The sequence below is a fragment of the Aquarana catesbeiana genome, linkage group LG04, assembly GCF_042186555.1.
Source record: "Aquarana catesbeiana isolate 2022-GZ linkage group LG04, ASM4218655v1, whole genome shotgun sequence".
In the NCBI taxonomy this organism is placed as follows: Eukaryota; Metazoa; Chordata; class Amphibia; order Anura; family Ranidae; genus Aquarana; species Aquarana catesbeiana.
This window is the reverse complement of record NC_133327.1, coordinates 373,389,726-373,414,013: the sequence shown is the minus strand read 5'-3', so window position 1 is coordinate 373,414,013 and position 24,288 is coordinate 373,389,726. Positions and strand designations below refer to the sequence as shown.

Genomic DNA, 24,288 nt, shown 5'->3' with positions numbered 1-24,288 from the left:
TGGCTTCTGGCGGGAGTGTTTCTGTGTGCTGTCAGTGGAACAAGAAAACTGCCAGCAAGATATCATTGGAGTGATGTCCTCTTTATTTGATTGCAGTGTGCAGTGGAGAGCAATTGGACTCTTAGGATTGAGCACCCGACTGACTACATGGGATGGAGTAGAATACAGGTTGCTTTTCAAGTAATGATATGGGTTGGGATTTTCATTGTTGGAAGCAGGGTTACTCTATAATAAAGCAAGGTCATAATCCTGTATGTGGAAATAGCCTGTTTTAAACGGCAGAGCAAACAGTGTCATTGGGGGTTTTTACGAAAGGCAAATCCACTTTGCACTACAAGTGCAAACTACAAGTGCAAGTGTATTTGAAATTGCTCGGGGGGGTGTGGTCAAGATGGCGACCAGGTAGGACGGATGAGACAGAGCTCCGCATAAAACATGCCTTCTAATCCGCTGTTCCGTGGACTAACAGCCAATTTCATTGCCCCGTGGAGATGTGGCTGTGACCGGGCACTGAGGGGAGGAAAGCTGGAGCCTGATAATAGTGCACCGCTGCCGGATAAGTGATCTGAGGGAGCTCCGCCGGCCCCTACTGCATCCACAGGAATCCTGCCTCAAACCTGTGTAATTCCCCTTCAAACTGACCTGGTGTTGTTGTACTACACCACCGGCAGAGGAACAGAGGAGTATTACAGGCGGAGACCGTCGGATGCAGCTGATGTAGGCCCTCGGCCGGCTCCGTTTCACAGTGACGATCCGCCATCTTGTGGCCTGTACGGTCTCGCAGTCCCCGGCCTCGGGTGCCGTGATCGGCCGTGGAGGGGCCGCAACGTGCCATCCGCTGTAGCTGTCACCGCTGGGGGACCCGGAGCGGACGAGAGGAAGTATCCACGCCACCTCAGAGGCCCTCGGCCGGCTCTCCACTCCGGAGGGGATCCGCCATCTTGAGGCCTACGAGGCCTCCGCAATCCCCGGCCTCAGGTGCCGCGATCGGCGGACGTAGGGCCGCTGCATGCCCCACGGTGGTGCTATCTGGAGGTGAGTGACGGAGGGACCAGAGACAAGACCCGCTGGGAGGTGAGGGAGACAGGACTATACGGCGGGCTGAAGATACATATTATAACCTGGCTGTTGGGGGACCCCTGCCTGTCACATAATAGCTGGCAGTCTGGGAACGAAACTGGGCATGAGAAGAAGAACCTGTGGTGCCCAGAAGCAGAAACACAAGGCCCCTAAAACACCGCCACCAGCCCAGGGCCCACGGGGAGCAGTGTGTTCAAGCATGGCTTCACAGACAGATCACACAGACACTCAGGCTGAATCCTCCCAGATGGGAGAGGATCAGTTTCAAGCACTCATGCAGGCTATCACAGGTTGTCAAACTACCCTAACTACCAAAATAGAGCAAATACAATCAGAAATGGGCCTAATAAGACGGGATATGGACAAATACAGAGACAGGCTGACAGAGGCTGAAAGGAGGGTAGGGGAGAATGAAGATGAAATACGAGACCACGGCGCCTCCATTCGTATACTGCAAGTTAAAATGAAAACACTGGAATCGCGTGCGGAAGATCAGGAAAACAGAAACCGCAGGAATAATCTGCGCTTGGTGGGACTTCCGGAAGGAGTGGAGGGAAGAGATCCGGAGGCATACACGGAGCAGTTGCTGCAAAACCTTCTCCCACAAGCACCATTCTCTGCACACTTTGCGGTGGAGCTAGCCCACAGAATGCCGTCAACTCGGGGCCCACCGGGAACTCCTCCACGCACCTTCATATTTCGTTTATTGAACTTTAGAGATAGAGATCTGATCTTAAGGGAGGCACGAAAGGTGGGAGAGCTGCGCACTGAGAACGCGAAGATAATGCTATTCCCTGACTACTCAGTGGAAACACAGAGGCAACGCAGGACATTCGACCAGGTAAAGGCCCAAATGCGTGTTAAGGACGACTCAGGGTAGTGGATGGCGAAACTACTAAATTTTTCACCTCCCCAGAGGAAGCAACCAGATGGCTTGAATGCCTGCCACGCAATCATTGATCCGCTGTATGGAATACACCACAACTAACCCTCTATCTACCTGGTGATGACCGGTGGTAAGATCTACAACTTGTTATCTCTAATAACCTTTACCCCTATTGGTAAATGACATAGTATCTGGGAACTACGGAATACATGAATCCTGAGGGCCTAGCTGTCTAATGGGGGTACGGCCAAACCAGCTAATCACACAATGGGGGACGGATACGTGCTCTGCTGAACAGTCCTGTGTCGGGGAATGGGGGGGACGGTGGGGGTGTGTTAACTATGGACTGCTGGAATGTGTTTCCCCCCCCCCTTTTTCTTTTTTTTTTTTTTTGTTTCCTTTCCTGGGACTTTTTCTCCCCCCGAAGGGACTGTCCAGATCTAGGCGGTCCTGACCAACAGTGTGGAGTCATGGAACTTTGTTGCTGTATTTACTGGCCCCAGGGATGATGACAAAAAAGGGGAGAATGCGAGACATGATGCCCTGCTTAACCAATGTTCATCCTGTTATTAGAGATTTGTGGTGGAGGGAGGGGTTAATGGTGGAATTCTGTTAACTGGTTTGACTCTTCAAGAGGACTTTCAACGACTGCTTCTATTGTCTAACCAATTTCTTTCACTTTCTACAGGTTTTAAGAGACTACCATTGTTTGTAACTAAGAATGTACCCTTAGAAATATCTAAGTGCTAACGGCTGCTCTAGCGCAGACAGGTTGCCCAGGTCCACATGGAGGGGAGGGGCCCTGGATATGGGGGAGGCTTCCCCCCCCCCAATTACTAAGATTTTCTCTTTTCACAAGGAAAAAAAGGGAGGAAAAATTTTTTTTTTCTTTTTTCCGTTTTTTTTTTCTCCTTTTTTATAGGGAATAAGTATTTATTTTCCCTTCCCCTCTCTTGGTTTATTATCAGTAAAGGCCTGCAGATGCAGTGAGTAGTGCGGTCTCTGATCTCACTTTAAGATAGCTAGGTCCTAGGTGTGCCAACTGTTACACACAGCCCCCTAGGAGGTTTCTCCTGTTTTTTGTTTTTTCTTGTTTTCTGGTTGTTATGGGTACTCAAACACCCCGAGGTTTAATTAATGGGGTGTGGGGTGGGATGGGAGGGATGTTTTGTTTAGGATGTTTAATTTTAATTTTTGTTCTTTGTTTTTCGCTTCATTACTCAAGGAAGGACTCATATAGATGGCTTGACAATAGCAAAGGCATAGGCTACATGCTTCAGGCTAACAGAATGGTTATTGCCCATGGGTGGAGGATGGGTCCCTTGGCGGGAGGGGGGAGGGACGAGAAGGAGTTATCTATATATTCTAACTATACATGGTTTTCCGGAAGAAATATATACCACATTGAGATATGGCTCAGCTGAAAATATTGTCATGGAATGTAAGGGGTCTTAACCACAAAATTAAACGCACACTAGTTTTTGAATATCTTAAGAAATATACACCCAGTATTTGCATTCTTCAGGAGACACATCTGGTGGGGGGCAGAGTGTTATGGGTTAAAGAAACCGTGGGTGGGACACCATTATCATGCCACCTACACTAATTAGGTGGGGTTAGTATACTGATCCACAAATCGCTCAATTTTGAACCCCTTGATATTCTCATAGACCCAGAAGGTAGATACATAATAATCCACGCTAATATAGAAACATTGGCTATGGTTATAGTGGGGGTATATTTGCCCCCGCCGGCTAACATCTCCCTTCTGCAGAAGATCAATACTATAATTGCGCAATTCCCCACAGACTATGTAATTCTTACGGGAGATTTCAATATCACACCTAACCCTTCACTAGATAAAATGTCCCCGGACCCAGCTACAGATTCCGCGTTAACTAGATGGGCGCAGGTGTTGGGATTGGAGGATGTATGGCGCTGGAAACATCCAACAGAACGGGTTTACACATGCCACTCATCATCTTATAACTCATTATCACATATTGACCTTCTCTACGCAAGCTCACCCATGCTTCCCAAAGTTATAAACATTGAAACGCTACCGAGGGGTATTTCTGACCACTCCCCGCTATTATGCACATTGCAAACTTCCACTCCACAGGCGGACAGAATTTGGCGACTTTCCAGATTTTGGATTGAACATCCTACTATAGAAATTGAGATAGTAAAAGAGATAAAACAATTTTGGTTGGCTAACGCGGGTTCCTCTACTCCGGGGATGGTGTGGGACACTTTTAAAGCCTACATTAGAGGCTGCTATATGTCATCCATAGCTAGAGAGCGTAGGAATAATAAGATGTTGTTGGAAGAGGCAGAGACCAAAGCCCGGGACTTAGAGACCCGATACACCCTCACGGCCAACCCTATTATAGCAAGACATGAAGGTTGCCTATCGGGAGGTAATGCTACTAAGGGTAGCCAAGGCGAACAAACGCCAGCTGGCCCAAACTCAAAGAATATTTGAGCAAGGGGAAAAAACAGGTAGGCTTCTGGCCTGGTTGTCCAGAGAGCAATCCCCTGTATCCACAATAGCTCGTATCCGAAAGAATGACGGGACCCTAGTATCAGATCCTGCGAAGATTAACGCTTGCTTTGCTGAGTATTACTCGTCCCTATACTCCTCTAGGGCACAATACTCAGCGAAGGAACTCTCGGACTTCCTAGACGAAATAACGCTTCCGACCCTCACGGCTGCAGCACGAGAGGGCCTCGAGGCTCCAATAACCTTGGAAGAGGTCCAACGGGCTCTAAGCTCCTTACAAACGGGGAAGACACCGGGACTAGATGGCCTACCCCCTGAATTTTATAAACTGCTTACAGAGACCCTACGTACTGGGGAGATGCCGCTTTCCATGTCACAAGCCATTATAGTGGTCCTGCCAAAGCCGGGAAAAGACCCCCAACTATGTCCTTCATATCGACCTATATCTTTACTTAATTCGGACGCGAAGATTTTAACCAAAATTTTGGCCCAGCGGTTGAACGAAATAATACTTGATCTAATGCATGAAGATCAATCAGGTTTTATGCCTGGAAAGGGCACGGACATAAACATTCGTAGGTTGTATGCTATCCTGGCCTCTGGGGAGGAGGATGCCCGAGACGAAATAGTGGCCTCTCTAGACGCAGAGAAGGCCTTCGACTCTGTTGAGTGGGGCTACCTATGGGAGGTCCTCCGCAGGTTCGGGTTTGGCCCGGTCTTTATCTCCTGGGTCAGGATGGTATACAAGGCCCCCACAGCCAGAGTTCGCACAGGTACAGTACTCTCCCCTACCTTTTTTTTGGGTAGGGGAACTAGACAAGGGTGCCCGCTCTCGCCGGGTCTTTTTGCCCTGGCAATAGAGCCTATGGCTGTCCTTCTCAGGGCCACACCCGGGGTGAGGGGATTACGAGAGGTCCTCTACAGGAAAAGGTGTCGTTATATGCTGACGACACCTTACTCTATCTTAAGGATGACGGTACTTCCCTACAAGAGGCTCTCTCGGTAATTAATAGATTTGGGAAATTCTCTGGTATATGTATCAACTGGGGAAAATCGATCCTGTTTCCTCTGCGGGCGGGGTCTACTCCCTTGCAGACGGATGGACAACTTAGTAGGGTTTCCCAGTTTAGATACCTAGGGGTAGAAATACACCAAGACTTAAAAAAATATATCAGCCTAAACTTAAACCCGGTGGTTCACCACCTATCCCAAAGATGTAACACATGGAGAGCCCTACCACTAACTCCGGTTGGCCGTGTCAGCCTAATCAAAATGTCAATTTTACCCAAATTTATATACCTATTCCGACAAACTCCGATCCCTATATCAATAACCTTCTTTCGACACTTAGATAGCATTATTACCTCATTTATTTGGAATGGGAGGACTCCTAGAATAGCCAGGGCAACTTTGCAACTCCCAGGGACCTTGGGAGGTCTGGCCTTACCATACTTCCTAAAATACTACTGGGCAGCGGTGTTGGTAACAGTAAAATGGTGGCTCTCAGAGGGGCCGGCTAATCCTGCTGCTTCCTTGGAGGTGGCGCTGATCGGCTCCTATGCAGAGTTGAGGAATTTGGTGCATAGAGGCCCTAGATCAAATTCGGATGTGACCTGCCCAATGAAGACAACCCTTAAGGTATGGGACACTGTTAATACGCTATTTCTGGGACCTGGTAACTGGTCCCCAGCAACTCCCCTATGGGGTAACCGTCGCCTGCCTCATTTTCACTCCATCCCTGACCCGGTTGTGTGGGCCAGATATGGAGTCACAACCCTGGGGTATATAGCTGCCCAGGGACAACTAATCACCTTTGATGCTTTAAAAAGAGAAAAGGATCTACCCAATCATATGTTCTTCAGGTTCCTCCAAGTGAGGCATGCGTTCCGGTCCCAGTTCCCCAGCCCGTTGACTTTGGAGGAGACACTGATAGAAAATGTATTAAAAAAACAAGAGGGCAGAAGAACACTATCCGCCGTCTATAACCTGCTTGTGACTCGAGATACATCTAAAGTCTCCCAGCTATGTGAGCGGTGGAGGGTGGATGTTCCGGGGTTGACAGATAGGGACTGGGAAGAGGGAATTCAACAGTATTTACCCTTGACAATTTCAGCAAGGGACAGATTTATGCAGCTGAAATTCCTACATAGGGCCTACTACTCTCCAATACGCCTGGCAAAAATATACCCTGATAGAATAGCGAGGTGCCCTAGATGTGGGTCAGGGGAAGCCGATTTCTTTCATGTGGTCTGGTCCTGCCCTGGAGTGGTGGAATTCTGGAAGAGTATACTTGCTGATATCAACTCTATAGGGGGACTGCAAGTCCCATATAGCCCAATACCTCTTCTACTAGGTATCTGTGACTTTCTAGAAGTCACATGGGGGAAGAAACTATTCATCTTCTACACCACACTATATGCTAGGAAAGCAATCTTACTGCAGTGGAATCAGTCCCAACCGCCCACCAAACAACTCTGGCAATCTCTGGTAAATAAGGCGCTATCATTATATAAAATGACATATATGGGAAGAAATTGTCCAAAAAAATTTGAGAAAATTTGGGCAGCGTGGGTGAAGGCAAAACACTTAACTATTGAATGAAATGTTGGGTTCGGGCCCGTTGGGAATGGCGTTGACTTACCCCCAGGACTCTCCAAACTATATATGTATAGGCTAGAATGTTCTAAGTTGGAAGGTGGGATCCCTTGCACTTACACCATATATTGATATCCTTAATGAGTGTATTAATATCTTCTTCTGAAATAGATAACTACTGTGATAATTGAATCTTACTCATACCAAATCATGTAACTGTTCTATGCATGTCATCTGTACTTAAATCTAACACGAAGTGAATTGTTTCTGTTGTGAAAATTTAAATAAACTTCTATGTTAAAAAAAAAAAAAAAAAGAAAAGAAATTGCTCGGAAAGTGCACTTGGAAGTGCAGTCGCTGTAAATCTGAGGGGTAGATCTGAAATGAGGGGAAGCTCTTCTGATTTTTATCATCCAATCACGTACAAGCTAAAATGCTGTTTTTTATTTTCCTTGCATGTCCCCCTCAGATCTACAGCGACTGCACTTCCAAGTGCACTTTCAGTGTATTTTCAAGTGCACTTTGCACTTGTAGTTTGCACTTGTAGTCCAAAGTGGATTTGCCTTTAGTAAATAACCCCCATTGCACCTTAGTGGTCTAATGTGCACACTTCAAGAAGGATAGCTAGTGAAGTGCCCTATCTCATTCCTGCCAATTTGGTGTTTCTTCAGCAACAAAAAGGTGGGTAGGGTTCAGTTCAGTTTAGGATGGGACAATGTGATGGTCTTTTTGTGCTATTACTGAAGAGGATAAGGCTGCTTTGTAACGCATGCCTGTAGATAAATTCCATGTAAAAATGTCCACATGTGCACAGATGTTTCAAAGCAGTTATTGGAAGAGAAAAAGCATTTTTCTAGTGCTAGACAATTCAGTAAACAAATGACTTCTGCTTTAATCTAGATAACATACAATTTATAAGATACTTGTGGTTTCTGAAAAAATATAATAAAAACATAAGCTTGATTCCAGTCATATGTTATTGTCACACTAACTTGCGAAAGATTGCTTTCCATATATCAATGCAAACCATCCTTTAGGTAGGCTTGTGATGGATAACTCTTTATGGAAGATTCTCTTCTATATCATTTTTCGTATAATCTTTTACGAAATTCAGTTTGGAACCCCTCCATGCAGTAAAAGATAAATGTCCTTATTTCCGCAGCCCTATCATTTTGCCAGGATCCCCGATGTCGGTTCAAATATGGAACTATGGCTCTTCCGTTCAGATGTGATGTATATATGAGTGTTGTTTTGTAATAGATGGACTTAGTGTGCTGGAGCAATCAGTCCTATGCAGTAAAAGAGCCTGATTCTTACCACCTCAGTTCCAGCATGTTACACCCCCTGCCCTTCAAGGACATGTTTTAGTTTTCAGTGCTGTGTTGGTTTGACTGACTATTTCTTGGTCGTGCAACACTGTACCCAAAATAATTTTATCATTTTTTGTGAGACAGGTTGAACTTCATTATTTACTATATAAAAGCAAAAAGACATTTTTATAACTTTCTGTTAAAGTGTTACTAAACTCACAATAGTAAAAGCAGTCTGTATATGCAGTAAAGGATGCTTGTTATACTCACTGTAGATCCTAAGGGGTTAATCCTGTGCATTGTGTAAAAAGGCTGTTTGATCCTGTATTCTCTGATCCTCCTGTTCTACAATCCATCTCCTGATAGAACACAGCCTGGGGGCACTCTGCACATGCTCAGTTTGGTGTGTATTGCTAGAGATTTTTTTTTCTTGGGAGGGTGCATGTGATCAGTACAGAGCCAATCAGCACTGTCCAAACAGAGGATCAGGGGTCATGCAGCCTCATAGGACAGAGTAGAATGAAAACTCCTCCTACAAGCTTTAACCACTCATAAAAATCATAAGACTGCTATACACTGCTGATGAGAAAAGGTATTTAGCAGTCTATATTTCTAAAATAATCGCATTTCCATGCACACTTTAAACATTAAATAAATTGTCTTCATCAATAGACTTCCAGATTCCAGAACTACAACTCTCACTGAGCTTCTCCAGACCAGAAACGATTGGACTTGAACATGAAAAGAACAGTTACAGGAGATGGTCCTGAGAACTAGCATACATACTGTCCAATTATTGCAACTTTTTTACTGTTGTGTTATATATGTGGACAAAAATCCGCCTAACCTTTACCTTCTCCAGCCCACACTCTGGTTAAAACAAAAACAGCACCCATAAAAACATTATTCTCATCATGATCTTCTACCAGGCTGCTGCATGCTTGATGAACCAAAGAGTCACTGGGCTTGTCTGAAGAATGGAGCTGCTCTGTATTATATGCATGATGTTCCAGATTTTATGAGCCTGTTTCAGAACTGTTTATAGAGGGATTAAAATGGCAAAGTGTATAAGTTATCAGCAGCCATTGTGAGAGGAAGGGGAGCACGGTCTGATGATCACAGCCAGTGTCTACCACTTATGATTACTGTGATTGGTACAAAGCAACTACAAGGCACTGAGCTACTCTGGTTGGCTTTTTAGATTTTGCCTGTGATCTGCGCTGACTTATGACAGAACGATCACAGGCATTATGAGCGCTATGCAACCCAGGATGTTTAAAATGTCCTCTCAGAGTAACAGGTGCCCTGACTGTCCGTTTAATTACAATAGCCAGGTTGTGAGGTGGTTAAGTGATGTAATCAATAAGATTTTATGCTAATCTCTGGTATGAATTTAGTAGAGAGCATGGACTCTTTTCCTCTTATTCTTCCTCCTTTCTGTTCTCTTCTCCTCTCTCAGCTTTTTCCACCTTTTCTCTCTAGGTTGCTTATTTTCTCTTTTTTTAGCTACTACATATTATGCATTAATTTCCCGGGTTTATCAGGACACCAGGCATTGCCCTGGTTAGAATGGTTATACTTAAAATACTATGCTTTCTATATTTGGACTTTTTAGGCACAGTAACACAAAATAAATTACAAAAAAAATTTTTATTAATTGAAAAAACATATAAAATGCAATTATGAAAAACCACAACGCAATCTAGATGCATACATATTCAATAAAGTTGCTACTGTACAGAGCCATACAAATATATACAGAACCCGGAAATCTGGACATCAATCCAAGGTATGTAGAGATCCGAGGGTATGGCTGGACAGTGGACATACGATAAATATTTCAACTAGAGACATGCTCAACATGTTGCACGTGCCTTCACGCTTCTTCAGGAGCAAAGATTATTGTGGCTAAACAAAAATAGGTAAAAGCATACAATCAATATACAATAATCTAGTAAACAGGAAATATATATCATCAGTCAAAACAGCTATGAAGCCCACAAAAACCAGACTGTATCAGCACAAAATGAGCGAGAAGGGGGGGCAGAACAAATGGTCACCACGGGGGCGTACAAAACATTATCAAACAGTGTAAATGTATGCTTTTATCTATTTTTGTTTAGCCACAATAATCTTTGCTCCTGAAGCATGAAGGAGCATGAAGGCAACATGTTGAGCACAGTCTCTAGTTGAAATATTTATTGTATGTCTACTGTCCAGCCATACCCTCGGATCTCTACATACCTTGGATTGATGTCCAGATTTCCGGGTTCTGTATATATTTGTATGGCTCTGTACAGTAGCAACTTTACTGAATATTTATGCATCTAGATTGCTTTGTGGCTTTTAATAATTGCATTTTATATGTTTTTTCAGTTAATACATTTTTTTTTTTGTAATTTATTTTGTGTTACTGTGCCTAAAAAGTCCAAAGTTCCTCCCCTTGATTTCTATGTACTATTTCTAGGACGTGGCACTTCTCTACTGGTTATGTATCCACAGTACCACTCTGTGTTTTGATACATCCTTATGTTCAATGCTTTCTATATTGTTTTATTTAGTTCATTTTTTTTTATATTGCTTCCACCCCAATAAGGAGATTTTTGATCACGAAATTTCATTTGGAGATGTTAGGTGTATTATGAGGACATTTTTGTTTGCAGACACCCTATGACCTCTAGAACACCTCGGAAAGCTATTTCTGGACTTCCATTTAGCTGCCTGGTGCAATGGAACATCGCGTTCAAAATCTGCATAATTTTATTGCTCATGTCTCCTTTTCATTGTTATAGGTTTTTGGTTTTGCTTTGGTTTGTCTACCAAATACTGTAACCATCTAAATGTTGACATGAAATGTTGGAGTGCATGCTAATAAACCTTTGTAAAATAATTTGGTAGAGAGAATGTTGATTTGTCGGTGTTCAATACTGTAATTAAAGTGTATGTAAACCCAATAATAAAAAGTAAAATCTGTTAGGGTTATCCTTCATCACATGTTGTGATGCTAGCCTTTTTTTAGTTCAATTTTTTTTTTAGAATTTATAATTTTTGAAGAACATGGGGGGGGGGGTTGTGTAAATGTTTCCTTTGGAACCAGTTATTTTCCAAGTGCAGATAAATAAAACCAAAATCTAATTCTTTCCTGAGGTCAACACATCCATTTTCTTTTCACCCATATTTTATACATGAGGCCTATTGCCTTCTAAAATATTTGCATACCTATGTACTGCCAAAGCATGACATTAACCAGGACATTCAAAATAAGCCAAAATTGAAATGGTTTCGGTATGATACAGTTGTCTTCAATCAAATGTTAAGCAAATTTACATGCTAAAAAAAAAAATCAAATTTTCTCTAAAGTACTGCGGTCAAACATTCCAAGTTCTCAACACTAAATAGTCCCCATCTATAAAAAATGGAATTAATTTCATTACATGACTTCTCAAAAACTGGCAAAAGACCTCCATAAACCGAAGCATATGGATTCAATCAGATTGGCTTGTTTTGTGGCTGTACTGTCTGATTTGTGCCAGAGCTGTTTAACATGTGAGTTAATGTGAGTTAATGTTAATGTACCCCCGCTTAATACATGATTTGCTCTGTCCCCTTAGGAGTAACGCTTTTTGTGGCGCTTTATGACTACGAAGCAAGGACGGAAGATGACCTAAGTTTTCAGAAGGGGGAAAAGTTCCAGATACTTAATAGCTCGTAAGTTATGGGCTAGGCCCAGTAACTTTTCATTCAATACTTTAAGTTAATTTTATTAATGCTTTAAATCAGTGATAGCCCTAACATGTATAAATCAGTAGATAGGGATCACTGGTACATTTTCTTAGTTTAAATTTTGATAAACATTTTATACATTTTCTATTGTGAATAAAATATGGGTTTGAGATTTGCAAATCATTGCATTCTGTTTTTATGTAGATTTTACACAGCGTCCCAACTTCTTTGGAATTGGGGTTGTATGTACAGATGATAGCACACACCAAATGTTTATAAGATGTAAGATATTTATCCAGTAAAATGCGTAAGCATTGTGCTGTTTTGTAACTCTTCTTTGAAGACAGACTCCAGACATTAAAGTAAAAAAAATAATATTAAGAGATAGGTTGCTCTTTATTTGTAGCTTAGTGAGCCAGTGTTTTGGTCAGAGTACCTTTGTTCTTGGACCTCCGAGTGTCAGTGTCCCATTACTCTAAGATGCAGGACTTGTACATTCTCATGCATTCTAAAGTAATTTGAGCAATGTGCGGCATGCATGAGAAATCAGAATAGTATGATCTTTATGGCATCTTGAACATAGCATGTTTGCGGCTGTATTTATAATATATGTAAATGTGCCATTTTCCACATGCAAACACTCTATGATCGTTACTTAAAGGGACTAATAGCTTACTGGAAACCACAGCAACCAATCGGGTACCAGCAATTTGTATTTAGCAGTTAGCTTGTATTATATGTTACTGCACTTCAATATATTCTGATGCGCTTACACTGCTGATATTAATATGTACACTGCCGCCAGCTGATGTGCAGCAGTTGGATCATGTACTGAACCAAGAAATAGAATTCTGCTATCATCAGTGGCTGCTTTATCAAGTGTTAGCTATTTTTTTCTGTTTTAAAGGGCAGAGGAAGACATATCGTTATTAGTATGCACTGTTTAGGTAGCTGTGAAATGACAATAGTCAGCAGCTGGAAATTGAGGAGATTCGTTTCTTGCACCTTTACTGGGTCAAATTAAAATTTATACTGGTGAATTCAGTAAAGCATTCACAAAATTTTTCTGACGGTTTCCTTTAAAACCTAATTCAGGCATACATTTGCACCAGTTTCCATAACATTATTGACACATACAACAAACTTCAGGGTGTTCTTATTACCAAAACCTTAAAGCAGAGTTCCACCCAGCAATGGAACTTCCTCTGAAATGATTCCTCCCCCCCTCCTGTGCCACATTTGGCACCTTTCAGGGGGGGGAGCAGATACCTGTTAAATCCAGGTATCTACTCCCACTTCTGGGCATAGATTGCTGCACTTTGTGCGGCAAACTACGCAATGTCCAGCCCTTCCTCCTTCCCTCCGCTGTCTTCTGTGAGACACACAGGTCCCAGAAGACAGCAGGGACTATTCAGTAGGAAACAGGCAGTGAAGCTGCAAGGCTTCACTTCCTGTTTTCCTTAGTAAGGATGTCGGCACCCGGAGCCAAGGGACGGGTCGGCTTCGGGTGAGGACATTGTGGGCTCCCTGGACAGGTAAATGTCCTTATATTAAAAGTCAGCAGCTGCAGTATTTGTAGCTGCTGACTCTTAATTTTTTTTACCCAGGTGGAACTCTGCTTTAAGAACCCGACACTATGACAGAGCCAGATTCTTAAAGTGAAACTTTACTCTTAACAGCTTGATAAAAAATAATGTTCTATAGCGAGGAACATACATTTCACACTCATAATTATTCTACCAAAATGAGTGTGCGCTGTAAATTGCCTCCAGCGTTGTTCCTGTTTCTTCTTGCTGGAGGCTGCCATTTTGCTGAAGCCCAGAGTTCCTGAACAGCAGTAAATCATAAAGCAATACTAAACCCATCAATTTAACGGTTTCAAAAAACAGTTACATTCCTGGAATGCTGGGATTGCTAACTGTCACATTTGCTTGTGTCCTCAACCAAACCTTCAAATGTCTGGTGTCATAACTGCTCACATGTGCAGCACCATGGCAGTTGCAGATCAAACAGAAGCAGTTGCCTTGGCTGTAAAGGATAGGAGGGTTTAATTCCACTATAGGGCTGTCAGCAGATCGGCAGTGCCTAAAAATAGAGAGCAACTGAGCATGTGCAGAGCAGGGTGAGATAGTGCATTACTGTATTTTAACCAGGATAGGCACTTATTTTTTATGTTTTACATAGCTATACCTACAAAAGGGGCCAGCCTGGAGTCATCTAGCAGGACTTAAAGGTGTTGTTAAGCCACTACACTATAAACATACAATACCCTCTGTAAAATAACATTATGTGCCCCAGTGTCTGTGTTATATAAAAAAGATGCCCACCTGTACCTTACATCAGAGTGTCTCCCGGCGCTCATGCTCTCTTCTCTCCCTGGCTGACAGCTATAGCGGGAGGGGCAAAAACTCCCGCTGACATCAGCCGAGGAGGAGAGAGAGCCGAGGAGTCACGTGAGCACCGGGACATGCTCTGATATACGATACAGATTGTTTTGTTTTTTTATATAACACAGACACTGGGGCACGTAATGTTATTTTACAGAGAGGATTGTATATTTATAGTGTAGTTATGATAGCAGCAGGAGGGGAGGACTGGGGAGTGGACGGAGCTGACAGGCAGAGAGGATGGGGGAAAGCAGAGAGGAGAGCTGCGGATGACGGAGGCACATAAACTGACCACGGTGTCAGGTCTCAGCAGCGATGATAGAGCAGGGCAGATCCAGGCAGGATCAGACAGGTTTTTTAGGTGATAGAAGGGGCCAAATTACACAGCACAAGCACTGTGCTGTTATTCATGATTTAAGGGAACAGGATCTTTTTTTTTTCTTTTTTTAGAGTAACAAACGCTTAAATTTTTACTAAAGTTCCACTTTAAAGAATTGCCATCAGTTTGCAGATTAGGCAACTGGCAGTAAATAAGACCAGCTCTGAGCTTGTGTACAGAGGTATGCCAGTGCTCAGAGTGGGGCATGTCTGTGTTGGGAAGCTGTCATGTATGTGACAGCTTCCTGCACAGTGCTGTATCCCCAGCCACATTCAGCAGTTGGCCAAGAGATTCCCTGTCCAAAAGCTAAATGTAAAAAAAAGGAGCCAGTGATACTGGTAATTTTTTTAACCAAATATGCCAATGCCTTTATTTGGGAAATTACTTGAATCACAGAGGGGATGGACCTGATGGAACTAGTCCCCACAGCAACACCTATTGGATGGACGGGCATGATGGAGAACTGAGAGATTTCTTAGGTCCGCATTGCTTTTGATTGACAGTGAATGCCAGCGGGTGAATTCAAAAGCCACTATTGGACTGAATACTGGCTATGGATCCACTCACTATCATGAAATGGTAGTCACAGACAAGGCAGATTTGATGGGGAACTAGTCTTTCAGTTACCCATCAGGCTCGCCCAACCCACTACAAAACCCTTTGCCATGCACCTATCGGTGTGATGAATGCAAGGAGCACATTGAGGAAGGAGAGTTAAGGATTGACACTTAGATCTCAGTGCCAGCCTCTAAGATTCATGTTTCTGTTTCTGACACTTATATGAATCTGGAGCAAACACTAACAATTTCATTGGGGGAGCCGAACGGAACTCTAAAGGGTGTCCATGACACCCTTTATGAGTTTCCCCATAGTACTCAAGTGCACTGTACACTGTGTGCACAATTTTTAGGCAAGTTGTATTTTTGAGGATTAATATTATTATTGAACAACTGCAGTGCTCTCGGTCAATCCAAAATGTTAATAAACCTCAAACCTGAATATTTAAGAAAGTAAAAGTGAGGTTTTGAGAATATCTATGTGTGCACAATTATTGGGCAACTATTAGGCTGCAATCACACTTCAGTGTTTTGAATCGCAGACAGATTTGCTGCGAATCTGCCCGTGATTTGAAAGTGCTGATGTGTGAATGACAAATCGCGAGACTCTCATTTGAGATAACATTCATTTGAGTGACACCTCAAATCACGATGCTGGTCTGCCGCAATTGTCGTGCTGCATTCTCGGCAACCCGCATTGCAGAAAGCATGTTGCCCAAAAAAAAGTTCAGGCGCTACTTTTGGGTGACATGCTTCCAGCGATGCGGGTTGCGGCGATTTCAGCACGATTGCAGCGTTCCAAATCTGCCCGTGATTCAAAACGCTGAAGTGTGAATGCAGTCCTGGTTCACACAGGGGCGACCTGTCAGGCTGCCTGACAAGTCGCGCTCCATGCAGTGCAATAAAACAATGGACCCCCTAATGGTGGACTTTTAAGGCACTTGGAGAAAATATTACAAAATATTAATACCAATGTAATTTATTACATTTCAACATTAAAAACAGTTCCATGCGGTGCAATGGAACCGTTCTAATAGGAGCGACCCAAGTTGCTCCGACTTAGAGAAAGGTTCCTGCACTACTTTGGGGTGACTTCAGAGTGGCTTGCATTGACTTCTATTAAAGAAGTCGTTTACAAGCTGAGGCCACTGTGTGAACCAGCACTTAGGTGTACGTTTAATAACCGGTGTTAATTCTTGCAATATCACCGCTCTCTTATCACTCTCTAACACGGCCGATTTTTACACCTGCTCTGAGGCTGTTTACTAAACCGTATTGTGTTGACTCCAAGCTGTGATAAGCGCTGTTAGCTAGCAGCATGTTAGCACTGTGTTGGAGCCCTTTCACACTGGGGCGGTTTGCAGGCGTTATTGCGATAAAAATAGCGCCTGCAAACCGACCTAAAACTGCCTCTACTGTTTCTTCAGTGTGAAAGCCTGAGGGCTTTCACACTGAAGCGGTGAAGCGGTGCGCTGGCAATAAAACTCCTGCAAACTGCATCTTTGGAGCGGTGAAATCAATGAGGCAGCGCGGCAATACCGCGGCTATAGCCGCGCTATGCGAGCGGTTTTAACCCTTTTTCGTCCGCCAGCGGGGGTTAAAACTGCACCGCTAGCGGCCGAATACTGCCGCAGAAACGACGGTAAAGCAGCGCTAAAAATAGCACTGTTTTACCGCCGACGCCCCCACCGCCCCAGTGTGAAAGGGGCCTTAGAGAGTGAAAGGAATGTGGGGAAGGTATAACTAGCTGCACAGCAGCCATCCTGTGTGGGGACACCTATGATCCCCAGTGAAGGATCATAGATTATTTCTCAGAACTCTTTAAAAATAAAAAATAAACACATGTAAAAGCACATACACACCCTGACTAATATTATAAAGTACATATTTACATATATATATATATATATATATATATACCTACCATCCTCCACCCTAAAGGATCAAAGGGTTATCCTCAGAACCGAGTTATGGGGTTAAAATATAACAAATATATATATATATATATATATATATATATATATATATATATATGTATATATATATATATATATATATATGTATATATATATATATATATATATATATATATATATATATATACCTTTATTAAAATAATAAAGATTATTTTATAACCCCCTGCCATCCCACCCACCCATAGCCAACTGCATTCATCTCCAGACACATTTCTTTTTCTTTTTTAGGACCGGTTCTTATCTATTCATTTTAAGGGACAGTTCACACCATGCCCGCACATGAATCACACAGAAATGTACTGTGCATTCATGCAGCGGGTGTCAATAGAAGGTTAAAATGGAGGGCCACCCTGAAAAAAAAAATTCCACCAAAAATCCTAAAACAATTAAAAAAAAAACATTTGGAAAAAAATTTATACTTACCTAAACCCTTGTTGCTAGGCAGTCTTCCTAATCTGCCTCTTCCTATTCCGCGGCGTGTTCTGCTCCTCGGTGAGCGGCCACGTTGTCTTCTGGGCCGTGCCGCTCGCGCGTGCACAGTAGGAAACTGGCAGTGAAGCCGCAAGACTCCACTGCATGTTTCCCTTACCTAGGATGGCGGTGCTGGGACCCGAGGGACGGGTCGGCTTTGGGCGGCCGACATCGCGGGCACCCAGGACAGGTAAGTCTACTTATTTAAAGTCAGCAGCTACAGTGTTTGTAGTTGCTGACTTTAAAAAATTTTTTTAGCTGGCCGGAATCAAGCTTTAATGACACCCCAAACGCAGGTTGCAAACGCATTGTGTTTTCCCACACCGGAGCGCATGGTCCTCTGGTTACAGTGTGGTTTAAAAAGTAGCGCATGCACTACTTTTGGTGTGGTGTGAATTTATCCCATTTAAAATGAACGGGCTGACATCGCACAGGAACGCACAGTTCATTCCTGTTTGATTTATGTGTGGGCATTGTATGAACCGGCCCCGAATGGGCTAAAATCGCACCACACTGCACCAAAAGTAGTGCATGCACTACTTTTTAAACAGCACAGTAACCGGATCTCATGGTGCATAGGTACCATGCGATCCAGTGCGGACAAACGCACTGCGTTTGCAACCTGCATTTGGGTGTCGTTAACTTTCTATTGACACCTGCTGCAGGTCGCAAATGGAATGCATTTTGCATGTGGCCTGAATTGCACAGAAACTCACAGTGCATTTCTGTGTGGTTCATGTGTAGGCATGGCCCTTAGAAAGAGTACATAGACATGCTAAGGCTGGCCATACATTAGTGCCAATTCACACTGCTGCGATTCGGGAATTGCAAATTCACTGCGGGTTCCTGCATCAAATGTCTCCCCGATGGCAGTTCACACTGCTTTATGCGAACTGCTGGAAGTGTCAATTAAAAGTTAATGACACCCCCAAATCAGTTCGCATATCACAGTGCGATCTGCAAATTCGGACAGGAATCGGATCGTATGGGGGTGTGAACATCCCCATGTGATCTGATTCTGTTGCGGACCAAAAAAGGGTCCTGTGTAAAGTTTGGTCCGAATGCGATGCAAATTCAGCCATACTATCTGTATGACTCAAATTGCATTGCACAGAGATCGCATGTGATTTGCATTGCAAAATCACATGCGACATACTACGTATCACATCCGATCTCGGACATCGCAGCAGTGTGAACCAACACTTTATAATTTTTTTTTGTTCAACCAGCGAGTTGACTTGATTCACCAATCCTCATACTCAATGTATGTGGATGGGGGAATACTTTCCGCTGAGCTATTGTGTTCTGACAGCAGGGGACTGTATGAACCGGCCCCTTCGTCAGAATACTAATCAGTACTGTAGGCTATAGCTGGCAGCACTAAGGCTCCATTCACACCTGAGTGATCCAGATTGCGGGTGGAATTTCCGCAATTCTGCCTGCGATTTCAAATCAGGGCAAATTGCGGGACGATTGTGCGATGCCATTACTTCTTAATCGCACCCAAATCACGGCACGATTTTCCGCGATCGTCGCTTGATAAACCAGGCTGCAGCTTCTTTTGAGTGACAGGGTAGTGAGTTGCGATTTGCCGCAATTGCAGCACAATTTATCGTGCGACAAATGGGCAGAATAGCTGTGATTCCGCCTGCTATCTATATGGCTCTGGTGTGAACGGAGCCTAATTGATCGGGGAAAAACAGACAGACTTCTGTACAACCAGCCTGTCTATACATGTATCGAAAATTCAGTTGGCCCCTGCTGAACCAGCCAAAGTTTGATCCCTGTATGACTGGCATAAGAAAGGCGATCTCCTGCAGTAGCAAATATGCATCTCTCTGTCATTGAGGTCTACTGCTCTCCTGTTTCTCAGCATGTCCACTCTGCTGTGCCATTATATATGCATGATATGTGAGTGCTGCAGACATAGGGTTCTAGAGGAACGCATACCCTGCAGTGTCCTGAAGCACTGATTGACCACAATGAGCAGTGAAAGTTCTTCTACACTGAAAAAAGGCTTTAACACCTGGTCTGACTTGGTGTTAAATCCAGGGGATTTTACACCAAGTTTACACTGGATTTAAGACTCTTCTGAGCTAACACAGGTTATTAAACAGGTACGTTCCTATACTAACACTGTAGTTAGAGACAACACTGTAAAGTGAAGAGAGGTGATATTTGGTTCCTACCTTAGTTAACACGGTTTATTAAACACCTCTTAGGGAATTAACACCCTGATTCACTGTGATAAGGCTTAACACAACTTAACACCAGTTTAACACGGGTTATTAAACGTACACCTTAGTGTGCAGAATTATTATGCAACTAAATGAAAAACAAGAATTTTCCCATCTCAGTTGTTTATTTTCATCTTTTAAAGTGAGAATAAGAAACAAACAACTCAAAATTTACAAATAAACATTTCTGACATTTCAAAAAGAAAAATCAGTGACCAACAATCACAGCCTCCCAGACATTGTTCGGTGAGGTGTACGGTTTTCCTTCACTGTACATCTCCCATTCAAGGACCCACACGTTCTCTATAGGGTTGAGGTCAGGTGAGGAAGGGGGCCATGCCATTATTCTTTTATCTTTAAGGCCTTTACTGGCTAGCCGTGCAGTGGAGTATTTTGATGCATGTGATGGAGCATTGTCCTGCATTAATATCATGGTCTTCTTGAAATATGCAGACTTTTTCCTGTACCACTGCTTGAAGAAAGTGTCTTCTAAAATCTGGCAATAGGTTTGGGAGTTAATTTTGAGTCCATCTTCAACCCGAAAAGGTCCAACTAGCTCATCTATAATAATACCAGCCCATACCATTACCCCACCTCCACCTTGCTGGCATCTGAGTCAAAGTGGAGCTCTGTGCTGATTCAGCCACAGGCCCATCCATCTGTTCCATCAAGAGTCACTGTCATCTCATCAGTCCATAAAACCATTGAAAAATCTGTCTTCAGATATTTCTTGGCCCAGTCTTGACGTTTCAACCTATGTGTCTTGTTCAGTGGTGGTCAGGTTTCAGCCCTTCATACCTTGGTTATGTCTCTGAGCACTGAACACCTTGTACTTCTGGGCACTCCAGGTAGGTTGTAGTTCTGGAATATGACAGCACTGCAGGATAATGGCTTCCTGGTAGCTTCACGTTTGATTCTTCTCAAATCTTTTGCAGTTAATTTGCGTCTTTTTTTTTCTCAGTACATTTCTTGCGACCCTGTTGACTTTTTTCATCAAAACATTTTTATGGTTCTGTGATCACGCCCAGTATCTTAGCATTTCAAGAGTGCTGCATCCCTCTGAAAGACTTCTTATCATTTTTGACTTTTCAGAGTCAGTTAAATCTCTTTTTTGGCCCATTTTGCCTGAGGAAAAGAAGCTGCCTAATAATTATGCACACTTTGATATAGGGTGTTGATCTCCTTAGGCCAAACCCTCTTTCATTACACAAATACACATCACCTGAAATGTTTAAATCCAATAAGCATTCAAATTTACACAGCTTGGAGTTGGACAATATGCGTAAAAATGATAATTTGGTCAAAATACTCACTTGCCTAATAACTGTGTACACAGTTTGTGTATATGAACACAAAGTGCAATTTAAAAAGGAGTTCTGCTGAAAAGTGGAACTTCCGTTTATTCGTCTCCTCCGGTGCCACATTTGGCACCTTTCAGGGGGGGAGGGGGGAACGTGGACCTGTTTTTTGACAGGTTCCCTTCCCCATTCCTGAAGATGGCGCTGTCTCTCTGAATTTTGGCCCCCTCCTCCTTCCTCCGCCGTCGGGCCAATTAAAAAGCGCAGCGGCTGAGGTGCCAACATCACAGGCTCCCTGGACAGGTAAGTGCCCCTATATTAAAAGTCAGCAGCTGCAGTATTTGTAGCTGCTGACTTTTAATTTTTCGTGGGAGGTGTGGACCTCCGCTTTAAAGAACCTGTCTATGTGTAGTACAGGAAGGCCTACTTCATTAGACTATAAATCTACAATTACTGGACTTTTAAAGAACTATCACCAGAAGGAAAAAAAGCTTCTTAAATCCCCCAGGGGTCCCTGTGCATAAAGTAATTGTCCCCATTCAAATCCAAGCAATGGCTGTTAAATAAAATAAATATTCATTCTCTGTCATTGCTGGCTGGCTGTTGGTCGCATACAGCAGTCTCTATATTGTCGTAGTGACTCCCACTGTTTAGCACTCATGGAGAGACGCCTATGTGGTTTTCAGGTGATATTAACAAATGGCCACATGTAATAAGACCACTGTCAAAACTGATACAAGTATGATGAGTATGCTGTAGAGTTGTTATATGAGCCGTGGCGCCATCTGAGTGTATTAAATGCACAGCCGTCATTATGATATTATACAGCATTTGGCTAATATTGCTATTGGTGATGTTTAACTGCAAGGAGTCTTATTATGAGTTCTGTTGCTATTGGCAAACAACATAGAGACTGAGGGGGTTATTTACTAAAGGCAAATCCACTTTGCACTGAAAGTGCACTTAGAAGTGCAGTCGCTGTAGATCCGAGGGGGACGTGCAAGGAAAATAAAAAACAGCATTTTAGCTTGCACTTGATTGGATGATAAAATCAGCAGAGCTTCCACTCATTTCAGATCTACCCTCCAGATTTACAGCGACTGCACTTCCAAGTGCATTTTCAGTGCACTTTCAGGTGCACTTGCAGTGCAAAGTGGATTTGCCTTTCGTAAATAACCCGTGAGTGTTTTATATGATTCTGTGCACAGGTACAGTATATTTTATGAGTAAGTAAACCATGCATAATTGTCAAAGAAGGGGAGGGCTATTTAAAGGCACCATGAGCCTGGTCAGGTAGTTTGATGAAGCAGGCTTTAAATGCATCAGCCAGGATGCGCACTTGAGGCAATGACTGCACGCTGCTATATGTGATCCACAGTGGACTATTTCATATAGTGTATACAGTATTTATATTATGATATAGTCTATTTTGCTAAGTTCCTTTGTGGGTTGATGACATTATTATACAATAAAGTGTTATTGAAGGTATTTTGTAGTGTTGTGCAAAAATTCCCAGTCTGTTCAAAGGTGAAAATTTGTGGATATTGTTATCGCCATTACTAGTAAAAAATAAATAAATAATAAAAATGCCATAAATCTATTCCCTATTTTGTAGACGCTATAACTTTTGCGCAAACCAATCAATATACGCTTATTGTGATTTTTTTTGGGGTGAAACAATGAAAAAAGAGCCAGGAAGTGATCATTTTACGCACTATCAGGCATAACTGCAGGATTAAGAATGGGATGTGAATGTCTGTGAATGGGCTGCAGTGCAGAATGATGGACCTCATGAGGTCAGTATTCATTATGGAAGCTGCTTGACACACGACTAGGAAGATCGCAGCTACTAAAGAGATTGGGGTTGATTTACTAAAGGCAAATCCACTTTGCACTACAAGTGTACTGCAAGTGCACTTGAAAGTGTAGTCACTGTAGATCTGAGGGGGACATGCATGGACAATAAAAAACAGCACTTTAGCTTGCACGTGATTGGATGATAAAATCAACAGAGCTTCCCCTCATTTCAGATCTTCCCCTCAGATCTACAGCGACTGCACTTCCAAGTGCACTTGTAGTGCAAAGTGGATTTGCCTTTTCGTAAATAAACCCCATTGCTCCCTCAGGTATGGGAGATACATACTTACATTGGTCCAAATTAAAAATGCAATGAAGGTCACATTAAGAGTTTAGATTTAAACAGACGGAAACTTTTTTCCTGCAGTTTCTCTGTTTTTTAAACCATTATATTACCGGCATTATCTCAGTTTAAAAAATGGACACTTAACTGTACATATAGAATTATTGACCCTTTAGTATGATAACAGATGCAAAGTGAAACATAAACTAAAAAAACAGAAACATCCTTCTCAATAAAACAAATTCAGTCATTTTATTCAATCTCTATTATACATATCTTCCAAATACAAACGTTTCAGTTCCATATATGGTAATATCGTCGCACAATTTTGGAATGCTCTCTTAGGTGTACTTAGAAAAGACAACTGTTAGTCAAAGTGCAATTTAAGTGATAGTACTGTCTGGTGAACTAGACATATTTGTGTTGATTTACTAAAGGGAAATAGACTGTGCAAAACTTTGCAAAGTGCAGTTGCCCTCTGCAAGGGCAGTTTCTCCAGAGCTTAATAAATGAACAGAAGCTCTGCTGACTTCCATCATCCAATCATGTGCAAGCAAAAATGCTGTTTTTTTTTCATTTTCCTTGCACAGGATTGGGTACTCTTTGCAAAGTTAAGCCTAACCTCATTTACTGAGCTCTGGAGCAATTGCACTTGCAGAGCAAAGGTTATGCTTGAGTGTTTTACTCTACATTTACACTGAATGTGTTGCCAGATTACCGATGACAACTTGTAATTTTTCTGCTGC

The 24,288-nt window shown here is 42.7% G+C and overlaps 1 protein-coding gene across 6 annotated transcripts in view; it reads left to right on the top strand.

Annotated features, from left to right (window-relative positions):
- The window catches only part of FYN (FYN proto-oncogene, Src family tyrosine kinase), a 322,979-nt gene that overhangs the window by 240,448 nt on the left and 58,243 nt on the right, over positions 1-24,288 (top strand). For all 6 annotated transcript variants that reach the window (XM_073627102.1, XM_073627103.1, XM_073627098.1 and 3 more), the window contains one exon: positions 11,986-12,082. In XM_073627102.1, the coding sequence (XP_073483203.1) occupies positions 11,986-12,082 (97 nt within the window). The remainder of the gene's footprint in view (positions 1-11,985; positions 12,083-24,288) is intronic.